Source organism: Lagopus muta, chromosome 7 (assembly GCF_023343835.1).
Source record: "Lagopus muta isolate bLagMut1 chromosome 7, bLagMut1 primary, whole genome shotgun sequence".
Taxonomy (NCBI): Eukaryota; Metazoa; Chordata; class Aves; order Galliformes; family Phasianidae; genus Lagopus; species Lagopus muta.
In genome coordinates this window covers 19,102,078-19,120,482 of record NC_064439.1, presented here as the reverse complement: position 1 = coordinate 19,120,482, position 18,405 = coordinate 19,102,078, and the positions used below count along the sequence as shown (strand labels likewise).

Below are 18,405 nucleotides of genomic sequence, written 5' to 3'. Positions count from 1 at the left end.
TGTGAATTTAACTATGCTCAACAAAGCACAATTAAGAAGAAGAAGGGAGAAAGGCAAGAGGTGTGAGACTCCAGCACAGAAATTGCTGGATTTATGGAACAGGAGCAGGAAAAGTTGAAGCTATTGGTGAAGGGGATTTGGTCCAGGCTTGGGCAAAAACTTAGGATGAAGAAAACTGGTCAGAAAGGAAGTCAGGAGGAAAAATGATGGTGGTGGCAGTGGGCTAGAAGAAAAACTGAGATAAGATAAAACAACTGCAGTCAGAAAATAGACCTGATTTATTAAGTCAGTTGGATAGCCATTGTGCAAGGGCAAAGAAAAGAAAGTAGAAGGAGTATTACAGCCTGTTCCGTGGCTTGCTGTAACGTAATTCAAAACAGAAATAGAGTCAGTCAGAAAACAGCTTTGTAGCCATAGGTGTCCTCCTCTACCAGTGGTTCACAAAGAAGATGACAGCATACCACTGCTATGAGTACTTGGCTCAAGTTGCAGACATGGGTGTCAACCTCATACCCTACTGTGGAATTTTTATTCTCAGTTTGTATGATGAATTTGCTATGTGTGTAAGTTACCAAATATTCCATTATGAGAATATTGTTAGGTTTACAAATGAGAGTTACGCAAAATAAAGATTAGGAAGTATTAGTGTAAGGGTTTACTGTTCAACATGTTTGTACTGTAGTTTATGTAGGCTGCAGTTTGGTCTTTGGTCACATGTTTGCAGACTACTTTTACACCAGTCTTCTGCCTTAGCTTATTGTTGTTGTTTTTTTTAAAATGTACAAATTACTAATTGAAAAATGGAATTGCTTAGTGACAGAGGTCAGCCACTGTTTCACTTTCTTGTATGATGTATGAAGCAAGAATCTTGAGGAAGGCAAAGGAAATACTGTAAATGTAAAATGCATTTTCAATTTAAATCTGGAACAAGGCAGAAAATATTGATTTGACTAAAAATTTTTGTGGCAAGTAAATCTATCAATTTTAACAGAGAAGATTTGGATGAAACAACATAAAATTTTGATCAAAAAGGTCATCGCTCATCTTCTACCCTCAAAGCACTTAACATACCAGTAATTAAAACACATTTGGGATGTATGATACCCAGGGTAAAGCTTCTGCTGCAATTGGTATGGAAGAGGGATCTGTGTTTCAGCCTGAAGAATAGTGAGTGCTGAACGCTCTTTTTTGGTTCAGCAGATATTATTTCTCTATTCAAAAATGGAATAGCCCCAGGGAGAGAGGAAGGTCTGCTGCCTACAACCTGATAGTCTTTAAGCTGAAGTATGATATGCCATAATCTTCTATTTTGAATCTCAGCATCCAACACACCTCTCCCAAAATTCTTATAGATGGCAGGTTTTGTTCCCACAGTGTTTTCTGTACACTTCAGGCATAATTTGTAGAGCTATTAAGTATTGGGGCTGTAACTGAAATTTGAGCCTTGAACTTGTCAAAAAATAACACATAACATCAAAATTAGCATGTTCCATGGTAACACACTGATTTTCACAATGCAGATGGAAACCAGGCAGTATTTTATGGAGCTGGAGCTACTGCTGGGGCCCTTGCAAAATACCATTCTTATGGCTCTTCGTTCCCCAGAAGTCATCTTATTTTAGACTCTTCTCTAGCAGTCATTTAACTAGGGAGATATTCTCTTCATTCCCAGCCTAGCGTGATGATTTTGTCTTTTCTCTGGAATCAGCACTGCTATCATGTACGTAGTAGCATCAACAATGTCCTGAGTCTTAGTAGTGATTTTTAAAAGAAGCAAGGTTATGTTCCGTTTTGGAAGAAATAATCCCCAAACTCGTGATTTCTTGTAGGATGGCTTCCAGCTTCCTAGTTGGCAAAGATATTTTACTATGGTAATTATTCTGAATAATCAGGTACAGTATTTCTGAAATTGATCCTACCCTCTCCTAGATGAGTGATAGCTTGTGATTAATCTCTGTTACTCCAATCTGGAAAATAAAAATTATTCCAGCCTGTCACTGAACTGGGACATTTGAATGTGAAAAATCATTTTATTGGAGCAGTCAAACACTACCACAGTAAATTCCATAAAATAACCTACAAGAACTATATTCATTTAGTTTCCAGAGAAAGATTAGCACAATATATAGCTGAGATAGCTAACACGGATTTGTCAACAAAGGGAAAGTAATTGATTCAATACTGCTGATTATTTGAGTGTATGGAGTTATGCACTGATTGAGACAGCATTCTTACAGAAACAAAATTAGAGTGTGATCCCAGAAATCTTATGTGCACTATCTTATAATACAGTGCACATGAGGTTTGAATTAAAACAGCAATCTTAGCATTTCCTAGTTTTTTAGTATTACCTTTGCAGTTGATATATGTGTAATGTATATTTATATATTTTTATAATATATACAAATATGTATTATTAGAAATATCATTTAAGATATTATTAAATTTATCAGTCATAGATAAATCATTAAGGTTCAGGTTACCTTAGTTCTTTTCTAGTACCTGCTGCAAGTCTGCTGCAGGAAAAATGTTTTCTTATCCTATGTTTTCCCATCCTTTTCTCCCGATTACCCCTAGAAAAAGACAGAATTTCTGTCCACATCATCTACAATGATTTATTTCTCGTCCAGCTTTATAGAAATAGTATGTATTGCAATGAAATTTGATCTTCCTAATGAAGAAAAGTTAGAGTTTAATTGAGTTGGGTTGGGTTAGCTCTGAATGAGGGTTCTTGGCTTCTTTGCTTTAGGACATGGGAGGTGAGTTGCTGTTTGTCTGTTTTCTCCCTGAACAGCCAGGAGAGCATGAACTGAAACCTATATGCTTATTCCATGTCTTGAATAATTTAAAAATGGCTTTCTGATGCAACAAATACAACTCCCCAGAACATCTCTGTATTAATTGAGATCCCTTCCAAGTGCAGTGGAAGGCAATTGCTTTCTCACCCACCTTTGTGTATGAATACACCATGGACCTAGGCAGTCAATTAACTAATTATTTTCACATTTGTGAGCAGCTGTTGTAACTGCAGCAGAGAATGCTATTTCTTACAAATTTGAAAATATATCTTCATTTTTTATGTAAGGCCCTTGTTCTTTAAAAGAATTAAATGTGGTACAGATGTAGTGTACTTGCTGTGTCAATACCAAAAACTGCTGCCTGGGCAATCAACACCTCTTACCTTATCATCCAACTTGGGTTTGTACTATGATGCATATTGTTTAAAAATGTGCGTAACATAGTAAACAGTTGAGTAATCACTACTATTTGGAACTGATTTAATAAATGAAATGATTTCAAGGAGGCATACACAGTGTGATAATGAGGAGTAGGAATTAGCGTGAGGAATTAGGTTCACAGGATTATAGGGAAGTCTCAACAGGCTTAATGCTAGATGCCCATTGACTGAAAGTTTGCTTCCGTAAAGGAACGAGGTAAAAACAGACTTGGGGATTTGATTCGTTGGAAACCAAGGCTACAGCTAAATATTTATGATTCTTAGAGCATTCTAGTGTAAAACTAATCTATTTAAGGATCTTGTAAAATAGTGACTAGCTCATAAAGATTTAGTAGAAAGGTGCAGTTTCATTATTCTCCTATATGAAAACTTCCTCTGTTCTTACAGGGAAATATTTGCTTGTCAGTACTTTTATGAGTTTAACTAAACTTAAGGGCAATTGTTTCATTTCTCTAAAAGCCTAAAAGAAATCTGTAATTTCAAAAAAGACTTTTCAAGCAAGTACAGTACACAGTTAAATCCCATTCTCCTGAAAATCAGTCAGTCCCAATTGGCTTGGTTAAATTTCTGCATGTGCACATGTCATTTGCAGAAACTGCTGAACGAGCTTCGTGTTTTTGCTGCATTTCTTTGTCAAAATGACCCAAACCTTTTTCTCGTTGTTGTTGTGTATGTTACACTTGTTATAACCTTGCCTCATGCTGTATGCTTTGTACAAGAACCTGATTGTCTTGGCTTTTTCCATTCTTTGCTTCATTAATGCTCTCCCTTTCCAGATGTTTTGGGTATGTATAAAAGCTTGCAAATTACTTTTCCTGCTGTTTTGTGTTCAGTGCTTTGTTGTACCTCACAAAATCACTGTGTTTCTAGTAACTGGCTCACTGATAGACAAAAATCAATGCTATACGGTGTTGCTAATTTTTTTTGTTTTGTTGGTGTTCTTTTTTTTTTCCCCTGTAAATTTTGCCATTTTTCCTTACTTAAGTAATACTAAATATGAAGTTGAGATGGACAAGTAAACACTAAAGATTAGGTTTTCCACTATAAATTTCTAAGGTGTTTAGTCTGTATATTCTAATGCACACATTAGTGCTGATGTAAAATGTCACTGTGTGTATCATAAATTGATTGCAGTCAAATGGCTGCTGTGTACCTAATTGTATGTGCATAAGTAGTAACAAATCAGGCATCATATGCACCCAATTTGCATGTTCAATCAAATGCCTACCTTTGGAAATCTGTCTCACGATAAATATAAAGCTCCCGTTCACATCATTTGGTTGATATCCCAGAGTTTTGGTTTTTCAAAGTAAAATAGAAAAGCTTGAAGAAATAGTAATGAAGTTTCAGTGCAAATTTCAGCATTGTGTTTTGCTTCTTGATATCTATGTGAAAGTCCAGTTAAATGCTTGAAACTTTAGTAACAATTTACACACGTAACATACGTATGATAACTTCACGTATTCTCCATGCTTGACAGTTTAATGTCAGTTGTTTTATATATGACATGTTTCTAGGAAGTGTAACCCCAGAAAATCAGATTTAGGGGGAAAGCTTAAAAGTTTGCTAAGGTTCAGAAGGCTACTTTCCTACTTACAGAGGCCATGGAACAGGAATGCATAATTGGGATTTGACCAAGAGTGTATTTCTGTTTAAAAGCCTCAATTATCTAATGTAGATAAAAGAGAAGGAAAAACATGTTCGATGTGTCATGAGAAATTCTAGTTGTCTCTTTATAATGTACAGAACTATCAGTTGTAGGCATTACATTCTCAGATTTGATAAAGTAACCGGCTAAACCTCAAGCAGCTTGGGATTATCATGAGGATGTGGCTTTATGTCATTTTATACACAGGTGGGGAAAGACTGGCATAAAGATCCTGAACCACCTTTAATTTATCAGCCTTTTTTTGTCTCAGAATGCTTTTTTGAGTTTTCTGCCAGGTCAGTCTTTTTAACATCTGACATCTTTAATGAATTATCCAGGTAGTTCTGAAATAGAAGCTTTGTTCTGACTTTCCAAAATTCTAACTTACAAATAATTTTGTGATACAGTATTGTCAAAGTATTTTAATGAAATTTCCTGAGGGTTTCTAAAGGACATATGAAGAAAAAACAAGTTATTTCTTTCTTTGAATTAGAGAGAGCTCTCAGCAACACATCTCTGCATTTTCTCATGGCGCTGCACTGACTTACATATGATTGATAATTATATTGGCATAAAATGTGTGCTAGAGACTAAGTAATATTGCAATTTTTAAGCTCATAGATATGCGTATAATAACCAAGGTTACCTGGACATGTAAATGAAATATATTCAGCAAGCAAATTCTTTGCTAAAAAATGGAAAATTAAAAAAAAAAAAAAAAAAAAAAACGCTGAAAAGAAGAATTATTGCAGTTAAATGGCTGTGTAATTGCAGCAGTAGTATGTATAGTGGAGAGGTAGAATATAAGGACGGTTTCAAGAAAAAATGCAGGTTCTTCTGGAAGCTGGAGAAGTATACTCCAAGGGACTGAAGATTGGGACCTCATCAGAGACTTCTGTGGCATTTTTTCACCCACTCTTGATTTGAGAGGCAGAAGCACATGTTAGTCCAGAAGCCATGCAGTGCTTGTCCTTGAACTTTTATGCTATACCAGAGCTGAGAAAGATAAATACTGAAATGCCCTTTAATTGATGAAAAAGATCTCTTTCCACCTCCAGACACAGGTGGAAACTTGTTGGTTCATAGGACTATAGTTATCTGCAGTTATTGCCCTGAATATGATTCACAACAGAAGATAGTAAGGCATCCTCAGCCTTAGCAAAGTATTGCTTCAAAAAGTATAGCAGGAAATCTTAGTATGCAGTGACATATCCTACACTGTCAGTAGTGTAGCAAATACTACGTCCCCAGCCAAAATTAAGACATGCTGTCAAAAAAACAGATTTTGCAGATACAATCATCTTGAACAAAGGTTTTCAGCTATCTGAAATGGTATTAAAAATTATACATTAGCTGATATTGTTATATTGACTGAAGCATTGAGCCTGGTTTACAATTGCAGGAAAGCAGTTCAATCTCATCATCAGAACAGTCAATACACAGAGACAAATAGTCTCTGATCTGTTTATTCTAGTTGGTGCTTGGACTTAAGTTAGACGTAGACTATTGATTATCTTCTAATAAATCACAGAGGTAATGATATTGAATCATTCCAGCAATATCTATACACACTGAAATTGCTGAATATGTAATCATAAATGTGCCAAGATCTATCAGAAGTCCTGTCTTCAAAAACATGGTTCTAATTCAGACAGCAGCTGGGCCATTGTGCTTTTATTGACAAGCAGGAAAGCACACACTGATGCTCTCTGTTCCAGAACACCATGCACATCTTAGAATCTTCTCTGTTGTAAAAGACTGACATGGACTCCGCCAAAACAGGAGATAACTACAAATGGATGGAGAGGATCTTTAATTGATCCAAAACAATGTTGAACTCCTCCAGTACAGAATATCACCCATAGATTTTCTGCTGGCCACCTAAGATGTTACTTAATTCATGAAGTGATTGTAGTACTCACTTATTAACTTGGAGCAAAAGACTTTAAAGTAAATGGAGATTTACAGAGATGAAATTCTCTCTCCTGGAAATTTTTCAGCCTTATTGTGCTGCCAAATTTTTATGCTATTCTAGGAAGACAAAAATTTATCTCCTAACACTTCTTGAAAAGGGCATCTCTCTTTAGAGAGAGGCTTTTCCTGAGTGAGTAGCTTCAGGTAGCCAGACACCATTGTCTGTATTTCCCAGTAAACATAATGCTTGTGGCCAGCACAGTAGATAAAATGCTGATAGTGTAATTTCAAGAAAATATTTAATAACTATTTAGTACCTCTTCTTGACATTTAAGTGTCTGCTGGATATCTTCTAATATTTGCTTTGAACTGTCTAGGTATCTATACTGGTTTTGTTTCACGGAGTGTGCACAATCTTAAAACTCATGTGGATTACAATCTTGCCTGGCTCTCTAACTTCATAGAAAGTCCCTCAACTTGTGTAATTTCACAAGTTGAAATAGTTGAAATAGTTGAAATAGCTTGGGTTGGAAGATACTTTAAAGATCGTCTAGTTCCAACCACCTTGCTACAGGCAGGGACACCTCCCACTGGACCAGATTGCTCACAGCTCCATCCAGCCTGGCCTTGAATGCTTCCAGGAAGGGAACACTCACAACCTCACTGAGCAACCTGTTCCAGTGTCTCACCACCTTCACAGTAAATAATTTCTTCCTAATATCTAGTCTAAATTGTCTCTCTTTTGGTTTAAAACCCTTTCCCCTTGTCCTGTCACTACATGCCCTTATAAAAAGTCCCTCCCCATCTTTCCTGTAGGCCCTGTTCAGGTACTGGAAGGCTGCTATGAAGTCTTCCCAGAGCCTTCTTTTCTCCAGGCTGTATAGCCCCAGCTCTCTCAGCCTGTCCTCGTAGAGGAGGTATGCCAGCCCTCTGGTCATCTTTGTGATCCTCCTCTGGTCCCGCTCCAACAGCTCCATGTCCTTCTTGTGTTGGGAGCCCCAGAACTGGATGCAGTACTCCACAGAAAGCCTCAAGAGAGCAAAGTAGAGGGGCACTTCTCTGTGAAGACATGGCAAGACTTGAGCAGGAAAATGTCATTCCATTTCCAGGATAATTTTGCTTTTCATTAATTAAGACCAAATATTTAATATGGCACCATACTATATGAAGGAAATTCTGTTTTCTGATGCTTTGGTGAGATGAAATAAATGGCAAAACAGAACCTCAGTACATCTTCATGCCTATCCTAGGAGTCCAGTTTGGGCAAATTGATTGCCTCATGGAATTAATGCCCAAGATGAAATTATTTACATGGAACAGTAGCATAGGAATAGGTACATGATGAAGCAGGTTTTTCTCTTATGTACATGGGATTGGGTTGTATGGGAAAGTGAGAGCAGTGAAGGCAGACAGTTCCCTTGCAGGGAAAGTGAGCTGGGGCTCTCACTAATGCCACCTTCATTTCCCAGCAGCAGACATGAGCAGTTAGTGGCTGCTCCCACCTGCATCGTCCTTTGGTAGTGCAACACGTCAGCATACTTCAGGTTTTTCTTTTTACATAGCTCATAATTATTTGCCTTTGAACATTTTCCTGACTATTATTTTCTCCTTACCTGCAGCTGAAGTTCAGAGTGAAATTGAACGGATTTTTGAATTAGCAAGGACACTGCAGTTGGTAGTGCTCGATGCTGACACCATAAATCACCCAGCACAACTGAGCAAAACCTCTCTGGCACCCATTATAGTATACGTAAAGATTTCTTCTCCTAAGGTAAATATTTTACTGATATTTGTGTTATGTAGGCATTTTTCTTTTTATTTTGCTTTGTTAAATGCAGATGATCATGTATCCTTATTAAAGTTATATACTGTTAATATTTTAATTAGGATGGTGAAATATTACTATTCAAAGAATACCTTAGCTGTCGGGTTACCAAAACACATGTGGGAAAAGACACTGTAGCTCCAATGATTTTTAAAATTGGGATTATGCTGTGTGTGTTCGCATGTTCTTTAGTATCAATCTTGGAAGTGATGCTAACAATTTATTCAATCAGTATAGAAAAGAAGGAAAGATTTTGAAGTAATCAGAGTATCAGAGTGATGTAGTGAACTCTAACACCTCCTGGTTGTGTACTTTCATGCTCTGAAAAACCTGCCTTGTGAAGAGGCACTTGAAAGACAAGATTGAAAAATGATAAGATTATTGAGGAGAGCAATTAAATAGATTCTAAATATATTCTAAATCTAAATTTTGATTTAGAAACAAACACAGAAGTGGCAGAGGAAGGGAAATTTTTAGTGTTGGTAACAGCACATAGATATTGGGGTGTAAATGAAAATTAGCTTGTTCTGGATGTAAACAGCAAGGGAGGTGCTCCTGAAGCCAGAAATGAAGAAAATCATCCGCTCCAGTGGATTTTAAGTGGCTGAAAATGTACACTATGTCCGTACCTGCTTAGAGGCCATTTACTGAGAAAAGTCTTCTCAAAATGAATGGGAGAGAGGTCAAATTTATTGTTGGTTTGTTGGTTTGTTTTTCCACTACCGGCATACTTTTACAAATGTCTTATTTTCCGCAGGTTTTACAGAGGTTAATAAAATCTCGAGGGAAATCTCAGGCCAAACATCTTAATGTTCAGATGGTGGCAGCTGATAAACTGGCACAGTGTCCTCCTGTGAGTTGATGTTGATTTGTGTCTTGTTCGGCCAAGAGGAGCTGATTCTTGTTTAGAGATGCCTTTCCTGTCAATCAAGTTAGTTATGTAATTGCTAGGACTGTTTGCTTCCTTCTGGCCATATTTCACTGCTTTTTTTGCAGAATGCCTCCTGAGGTCTCTGGGCTCTACACAAGGATACAGAGGAAAAACACTCCTTGTCACAAACATTTTTTAGGATATGTGCTGAATACATGCATTGCTTGAACAAACTGAGTGTTTGTTTTACTTGATATATTTTTCTGAGTTATTGATCTAAAAATGAACTCTTAATGACAGTGCAGTTTAAGGTAAGGCAGATGACTTGAGTAGTACTCCTTCAGCATGTCACCACAATCCATCACTGCTGACATTCTTGGTCACAATTTTGGCAAAGACCTGTGGGTGCACATAGCTGAGAACTCTGTGGTCCTTCTACTGACATGCACATAGGCCGTTTGTAAGATGTGGTGATCGGTATTACCAGCAAACTCATCTGCCAGGAGTGTGGTCAGAACCCAAAAGACAAACATTCAATTCAATTACAGATGTGGAAATTTGCCACAGTTAAGAAGCCAAGTGAGGGAAACATTTTCATCATTGAAGATCAAGCATCTCAACTACAATACTAGTTTCTCAGCTCCTCAGGAAGTCAATCAGCAAGTTTGCTGATGATACAAAGTTGGGAGGATTGGCTGACACACCTGAAGGCTGTGCTGCCATTCAGTGAGACCTGGACAGGTTGGAGAGCTGGGCAGTAAGAAGCCAGATGAGGTTTAACAAAAGCAAGTGTAGAGTCTTGCATCTAGGGAGGAATAATTGCACGTGCTGGTACAGGTTGGGGGATGAGCTGCTGGAGAGGAGCTCTGCAGAGAGGGACCTGGGTGTCCTGGTGGATGACAGGTTGGCCATGAGCCAGCAGTGTGCCCTTGTGGCCAAAAAGGCCAATGGCATTCTGGGCTGCATTAAAAAGAGCGTGGCCAGCAGGTCGAGGGAGGTGATCCTCCCCCTCTACTTTGCCCTAGTGAGGCCTCATCTGGAGTACTGCGTCCAGTTCTGGGCTCGCCAGTACAAAAAAGACAGGGATCTCTTGGAAAGAGTCCAGCGGAGGGCCACAAAGATGGTGAAGGGCCTGGAGCATCTCTCCTATGAAGAAAGGCTGAGTGAACTGGGTCTGTTCAGCCTTGAGAAAAGAAGACGGAGAGGAGACCTGATCCAGGTCTATAAATATCTAAGGTGTGGGGAGCAGAGTGGTGAGGCCAGACTGTTTTCAGTGGTGAGTGGAGACAGGACAAGGGGAAACGGCCGGAAACTGCAGCATAGGAAGTTCCGCACAAATGTGTGCAAGAACTTCTTTACAGTGAGGTGACAGAGCACTGGAACAGGCTGCCCAGGGAGGTGGTGGAGTCTCCTTCTCTGGAGATGTTCAAGACCTGCCTGGATGCCTACCTGTGCTACCTGGTGTAGGGAACCTGCTTTGGCAGGGGGGTTGGACTCGATGATCTCTGGAGGTCCCTTCCAACCCCTGCGATTCTGTGATTCTGAGATTCAATGAACAATGCTAGAAACCTGCATAGGCTTTCAGAATTGCCTTCAGGAGGACATCTAACTCCCTGACCAGAGAAGAAATTGTCCCCCTGCCTGTGATTAATCTTTTGCCTTGGAAATTTTATGTTCTTCATTACTCTTGCTATTTACTCATTTGTCTTAGTTTGTCTTAATTTTGACTGAGTTGTTCTACGTATGGATGTTGACTCTTTTTCTAACAGTTAAGTTTTGTTTCAGTAGCTGAGAAACTAATATGTAACCTTTCTTTCTGAATATTTGAGTTTTAAAATTTCTTCAAGCTGCTTATTCTCACCTTCATTGACTGCTGGTGCATTATGATGTGGAATTCATGAGGGCTTGAGTTGGCAAATGTAACATCAGCACTAGTTATAAGTTCTGTCCTTTGTATTACTTGCAAGGGTAAAAAAAAAGGTGAAATATCTTAATACAATTATTATAAATGTGGTTTATTTCTTGTGAGTGTAAAGAGTAGTCATCAATTTCACTAGCTGACCTCCCTTGAGCTGGTGGTTATCCTCACTAAAACATTTATCATTTCCTTTATCAGGAAATGTTCGATGTAATTCTTGATGAGAACCAGCTGGAAGATGCTTGTGAGCACCTTGCTGACTATCTGGAAGCCTACTGGAAGGCCACACATCCACCTAGCAGCAATCCTCCTAACCAGCTTCTTACTCGGACACTTGCAACAGCCACTCTTCCTATAAGCCCAGGTCCAAATATTAACTTACAGGTACAGTTTTTATACCATATCTTCTTTTTTTTTTCTTTCTTTCTTTTTTTTTTTTTTAATAAATTTTCTTTTGGTTTTCCCTTCTAAAGTGGTGGTCTGATACTAGAGTATGCTAAATACGTTTTCCAGTTGGTGATAAAGCAAGTGCTTTTCCAGTAGACAGTTGGCCCATTTCTAGTATGAAAGCTAAATACAGGCATGTTATTCTTACTGCTGTTGTGTTTGCAATAGCATGTGTTTGCATATTGACTAATGGGCAGATTTTGATTCCTGAGGCTAAGCAAGCTTGATTGAAAACATATAGAGATGCATAGTAGAATAAGGTTTCATTCTGTCTGGAGCACCACTGTGTCTGGAACATGAGTACCAGCCACAAGCATTCTTATAGCCAGCTCTATTGTAATCCAACCAGAGGAATAAAACTGAGCTAATACTATGCACATTGCTGCCTCTGGTAACTCTCTGACTGAGAGGCACACTTGCACTTGCAAGCAAATCCCACTCCCAGAGTCCCTGCATGAAAAACTGGGTTATGCACAGAGCAGAACCACAAAGGATGGAGGGAACCTGTGCCATCTTCCCACAGTGCGTCAGGATGTGGATGTTGAAAGTGCTAACTGCGTTAGTGAAGTCTCAAGGTCAAGGTGGCCCTTCAAGGGTTTCCTTTGCTCTTTTTTTGTTGCTTTCATTGTGAAAAGTGCACGCTTCCTTCAAGCCAAACTCTTACATAAAGGCAGAGTCCCACTGCATGTTGTGCAGACAGACTTGAGAGGCAGCTTGCCTTAAACTGCCAGGGTGATGCCTGGCAAGCTGGGAACATCGGGTTTTGCTCTCACCTGCACATTGACCTGCCTTTGTCTTTGGGCATATTGTGTCTTCTCTTTTTCAATTTTTGCTTTACTTAACTGTATCAAGATTGTCTGTATAAAGAGATTCTCTCCTTTGTATATATGTTGCGTGGCATGAAATGAGGACTTTAAAGATGCTGCTTCATTACAGTTAGTCAGTGACACCTCGAGGTCAAAAAGATTACAGTGAGGGTAAAAATGGGTCTATCCCAGCTACAATAATGACTTATCTGAATTCACACATAGCTGATGTATATGCACCAAAAAAGTGTGCACAAATTAGTCACTTTGACTAAAAAAAAAACTCCCCGAAAATTAAAGAAAAAAATGTCTGTGCGCTGTAATTGAAATGCTGATTTTTTTTTAATTCTGTTTTGTTTTTATGATTTTGCAAAACAGTTTTTTTCTTTTTTTTTTTTTTTTGTCTTGAAGAATTTATTTCCTGATAGAATTATTATAATTATTAGAATGTATTTCCCACAGAATTATCAGATTCTCTCTTTAATGAGAAAAAAATGAGAAAAAACGCTTCATCTACCCTGCAGGGTATTTCCCTCTCCAGCTTTCAAAAGCAGTTGCAGGAAAAGAGGCTTTAAGTTGTAGCTCATTTTTGCCTTTTTTTTTCTGTCCTCAGAGCTGAAAACACCCTGAAAAAAATTGTGAGCTGGAAGAATTTCTGAGTATGAAATTCAGTATTGTCGTGTCCCGACTTGTTAGATAAACTTGATTTGCTTTGTAAACATGTTAATTATTTTTATTCAAGTTTTTTTTTTTTTAATTATTTTTTTAACGTCTGTTGGGTGTGGATTTATAACTCACTCATTTTATTAACCACATTCTCCGGAGGAACTAAACACATTTCTGACCTGCTAGCTGTATGTCCTTTCAAATTAACAATTTTTTATTTTAAGGACTAAAATTGAGAGTGTATTTACGGTTTCACTGTTTGCTTGTAGGTCTGTTAATCCAAATGTGCAGAGCAGAGGAGTTTCCTTATGGAATGTAGAACGTCTATGTTCTTTTTGTTTCAGTTTCCTGATATACATTCAGCTGACACCTCAAACCTGAGTCTGTCAAGGTCATGGAATGGAGTGGGTTTTCTAATCGTGATAGCTGAACCCATTCTTTTAGTCATGTTGAGATCTAATATTGGAAGAATCTTATGTCTTGTGTTGTCCTTGTGGACTGTTCTAAAGAGAAAGCATTTGACCTGGCAGGGTCACATCTACACAGCAAAGCATCTGACTTATTCTCCTCTGGGTCCAGTGTTTTACCCCTCTGCCATGAGATCTAGTTGGTTTTTGGGTTTTGTTAGTCCCAAGTGCGTATTGCAATGACAGATTTGTGTTGCCAGCTGTTACTTCTACAGCGCAGTGTTGACTGTGTGCATTGCATGGCACAAGGTCCTTGAAGGTGTCAGGTCTTCTGGGGGTTGTTTGAGATGAGGCTGGGGGAAGTTCATACCCTTCCTGCCTGTCTGGTAGAGAGCTTGGGAGAAAACTGTCCTGACAACTTTTCTGAGATTTCCACCTGTAGGAGGTGGCTGGCAAATTCCAAAAAGGAGACAGAGAGCAAACATATGGTATAGGTGATTAGGGAACATTTGGGAGGAAACAGAGAGTGAGTCCAACTGAGTGTGTGGACACAGACTTTCCTCTATCCTCCTTCAATTCTGCTTAGACTTCTTTTCAAGAACCCCTAATCTTTGAAATTACAACCCATTTGGGGTGAAAATCTTATGAGATTGGGCCATGAAACTTCTGCACTGCAGAATTTAATTTATATCAGAGCTCTAATTTGGCCATAAACCACAAGGCCAGATCATAGTCCAGACTGAAAAATACCTGCTCAGTGTCTGTAATATTTAGGGAAATTAACTGTCAATGAATTTGCCCATAAATCCTAATAGCCTCAGCACTAGTCTGCAGATGCAGGGTAATAATGGTACTGGCTCTAAGTGTATTGACTGTGCTCCTCCACAGATGCTCATCGTAGCAGAGAAGATGCATCTGAGCTTATAAACCAGTATTTTGTTCAAAGCAGATTTAGATCTTGTATTTATTCTCAAACCACAGCAACGATAGATTTTGCTACTCAAAAAGAATGTAGAGGAGGAATATATTTAGTATTTTACCATATGAGAATTAAAGGGTTTTCATATGTGTATCCAGTTTATGTGCCTTAAAAACAGTCATGGTTGCAAACTTTAATAAAAAGATGTTTGTGCATCTGAAGCAGGCATTGCTTTGTTCTTTAGCTTTTCATTTGATTCCATTCATAGTTCACTTTCATAGAAGTTCACCTAGAACACATCTAATAATGTTTACAATTAGTGCATTCTTTTTTCAACAAATTACAATCATCTTGGTAACCATAAAAACAAGAATAAAAAAAAAAAAGAGAAATTCTACCACCATTTATGATGCTTTGTTCTCGTGAAGCAACCCATCTAGTTGCTGAGAAGTTATTAATAATACAAAATGTTGTCTTAGATACGAAGATATATCAAAATTGTTAAATTGCTGATTTGAAATTTTGGTAAATTCCTAATGAAATGCAGTTCTGTTCCTGCCCAGTTTCCTGTAATTTTACTTGTGGGTTGCTAGGAAACACACCTGCTGGGATGTCTGTCAAACAAAACTTCTTCCTTCTCCCAGCTCACAACATATAAAAACTGAAAGAAGTATGTCTGTGAGCTGCCCTGTAGGCAGTCTTTGTTTTCTGATGGCTCTGAACATAAAAGTGCGAATTTTAGGCTAACTTTAATATCTTCAGTACAGTTTCATGAACAAATGATTGTATAACTGTTAAAACTTACTTTTAGTTTTGTGCCAGAAGCAATGTTTCTATCTTGAAGTTCTTAAGCTAATGTGAGAAAGATAATTCAAATTCCCTATAAACTATTTCTTAAGATTTTGCAATTAAGCTTGATGAACCTTTGGCTGTGGTTTGGGAATAAAAGCAGGTTAATTGAATGAAACCCCAAACTGAGTTAAATAATGCCAATTATTCATTTTGCAGTGATTTCAAAGCATTGTGCTGATGAAGAGTAGGTTTAATATTACCGGGTAATTTTTTTTTTTAGTTTTTTAATAGTAGTGGTGCATTAGGAAATTCTTTAGGTGATAATATCACCGTCCTTCTACATTCCTTGGCAATAGTCTGTTTTTCTGATTTCTTAAAATTATGAGGTCAACATTTAATTTTTTTGTCCCCATGACGAAATCAACTGATTGCTGAGAAAAGCAGGAGGTCAGTGATACTATTAGTATCATAATACAAACTTTATTATTAATGAAAGATCAAATTGTGTTTTTATCTTAAAAAAAAAATAAATAATGTAGAAGAAGAAAAGAAAAAGTAGCTACTATAACTGAGCCAAGATTTTGTTTCTTGATTCTCTTCTGGAGTCTCTTCCAGAAACTCACTTTTCCACGGTGTCTGTTCCAACCAGGCATCTTTAAATTCTGAGCTGACACCTTCCCTCTCCTGGAGTGATGTGTCCTCTTTAATTTTTCTGCAGTTTGTCCTGCTTCTGCATGCTCTTTTTTTGTCTGGAGTATGGTAGGCAATTACTGCTAACTGACAAACTCAGAAGCATCTTGCATGAGGACAGAAAGTCTCACAGAATAATAACCTGAGCACCGCTCTCCTTTTGAGTTAGAGTGGAAATAATTGTTTGTATTATAATACTGAATTTTCAGTAAAAGCTGAATTCAAGTGTTATTTTTTCCTAGTATAGGTCCGAAGTGGAGTGTTGTGTACTTAAATTTTTTTGGTTTCATGATGCTTTCTAGATTAATTTTGTATTGGTGAAAGTTTTAAAATGCGTACCTCGTGTATGTGAACTCACTGGTGGTTGTGACAGCAGGGATCTCAAGGAGACCAGAGGAATGACCACTCAGTCCCTGAACACAGCAATTCACAAATTGAAGAGGAAGCACGGGTTGAACCCATCAAGAAATCCCACCATCGCTCTTCAACCCAACACCATAACCATCGCAGTGGTGTTAGAGGCCTTCCTAGGCAAGAAACTTTTGACTCAGAAACACAAGACAGCAGAGATTCAGCTTACGTAGAGCCAAAGGAGGACTACTCACATGAGCATGGTGACCACTATGATTCTCACAGGGATCACAATCATAGAGACGAGTCCCATGGTGATCACAGACATAGAGAATCGAGGCATCGCTCAAAGGAGAGGGACCGGGAGCAGGACCACAATGAATGCAACAAACAACGAAGTCGTCATAAATCGAGGGACCAATATTGTGACAAGGATGGGGAAGTGATATCTAAAAAACGTAACGACACGGGAGAATGGAACAGGGATGTTTACATCCGTCAGTAACTTTTGCCTCTGGCACTCTTGTGTTTCTTGGAAGTCTTGTAACAATGCCCCTTGAAAATATCTTTGGGTTGTTCACTGCAGAACATATGGTATCCTTCTGTATGCTGATTTGTATTGCTGTTGCTTACATAGCAATAGCATGAAATAGAATATTCATATACTTATTTTTTTTTGTTAGTGCTATATGAATTAGCGTGGTACAGCTGCAGAGTTCCTGATATTGTACCATGCCATTTTTCAAGCTTTTTTTTGGTAGCTGCCACTTGAACAATATCTGTTGCCATCAAGGTGTTGTTAGTGTTTGTTTGTTTTTTTTTTTCAAAGGTACATTTGATGTTTAATAACTTCCCATGTATTCAGCAAGCCAGAATCAGCACATATAAAAATCTAAAAATTTTTGTCTGCTCTGATTTTTAATTTGTTATGCACTTGATTTGCATATTGGTTTAAGAGCCACTATCTGTTGCTTGTACCTCTGGTGGACTCCATTTGGGAACGGAATTCAGTCTTGCCTTACACACAGGGGATCATGAGGTCAAAATCTATTTTCTATGTATTGGTACTGTGTACTGTATATACAGTTTATAAATGTTATTTCTGCAGACACCTTCTTACTATATAAGTTTGATCACACTGTTTTAGAGTCCTAATGCCAAGTCAGCAGATTTGCTTTTGAATTACTGGCAACTGGAACTAGCCTCATTTAGGAAATCTGTAACAGTGTTCAATCCAAACAATTTTTCTTCTGTAGCAGAAAGCTTATACTAAATGTAAATATGAAGGAGTGCTTGAGATAGAGGATCTAAATAACTCTTACACCTTATCCTGTCCTTGCAAACCCAATTTTGCATTTTGAATTTACAGTAAAGATAACTAGCTTACCACTATAAATTGTTCTTGTTTACACAGGTTACAAAATTGCAATGGACACAACCTAATTTTTGTTCTATTGTCAGAATAATAGAGCACACATGACAGAGGTATGTATGTGAGTGAGTGGGTAGTGGATGGGCAGCCATGTGCATGGGCACATTAAGCAGCAAAGTGTGAGAATCTATCAAAGAAAACAAAGGTTACTCAAAAGACCAATGAGTTTGTTTCTTCATTCTGTTATTAATTTGAAAATCCAAATTGCAGTCAGGGAATATGAGGGAGTTTACTGACCCTGGTAATTGAGAAAGCATAAATCTGCTGGCTATTGTTGAGACTTCAAGAGAGTAAAACCAGGCAAATGTTACTGTGAGTGTTTCACTGGAACTGTAAAATCTTTGTGTTTTAGAGTATTTGTTTAGTAAGAAAAGTTTACACAGCTTGTGGAGAATTATTTTGTTGGAAAATAAATTTTTGTAGCTTCTCTGCTTTTTCTACACTTGCCAATTCCTCTGCATTCCCACTTTGCAGACAGCTC

The 18,405-nt window shown here is 38.0% G+C and overlaps 1 protein-coding gene across 13 annotated transcripts in view; it reads left to right on the top strand.

The window, feature by feature from the left end:
• The window catches only part of CACNB2 (calcium voltage-gated channel auxiliary subunit beta 2), a 229,348-nt gene that overhangs the window by 207,204 nt on the left and 3,739 nt on the right, over window positions 1-18,405 (top strand). For 7 of the 13 annotated variants that reach the window (XM_048950480.1, XM_048950478.1, XM_048950485.1 and 4 more), the window contains 4 exons: window positions 8,420-8,571; window positions 9,383-9,478; window positions 11,613-11,798; window positions 16,515-17,293. In XM_048950480.1, coding sequence (XP_048806437.1) covers window positions 8,420-8,571; window positions 9,383-9,478; window positions 11,613-11,798; window positions 16,515-16,997 — 917 coding nt within the window. In that variant the 3' untranslated portion in view covers window positions 16,998-17,293. Of the gene's footprint in view, window positions 1-8,419; window positions 8,572-9,382; window positions 9,479-11,612; window positions 11,799-13,280; window positions 13,327-16,514; window positions 17,294-18,405 lie in introns of those variants that run through there. The other 6 variants (XM_048950482.1, XM_048950479.1, XM_048950484.1 and 3 more) reach the window with 4 other exon arrangements.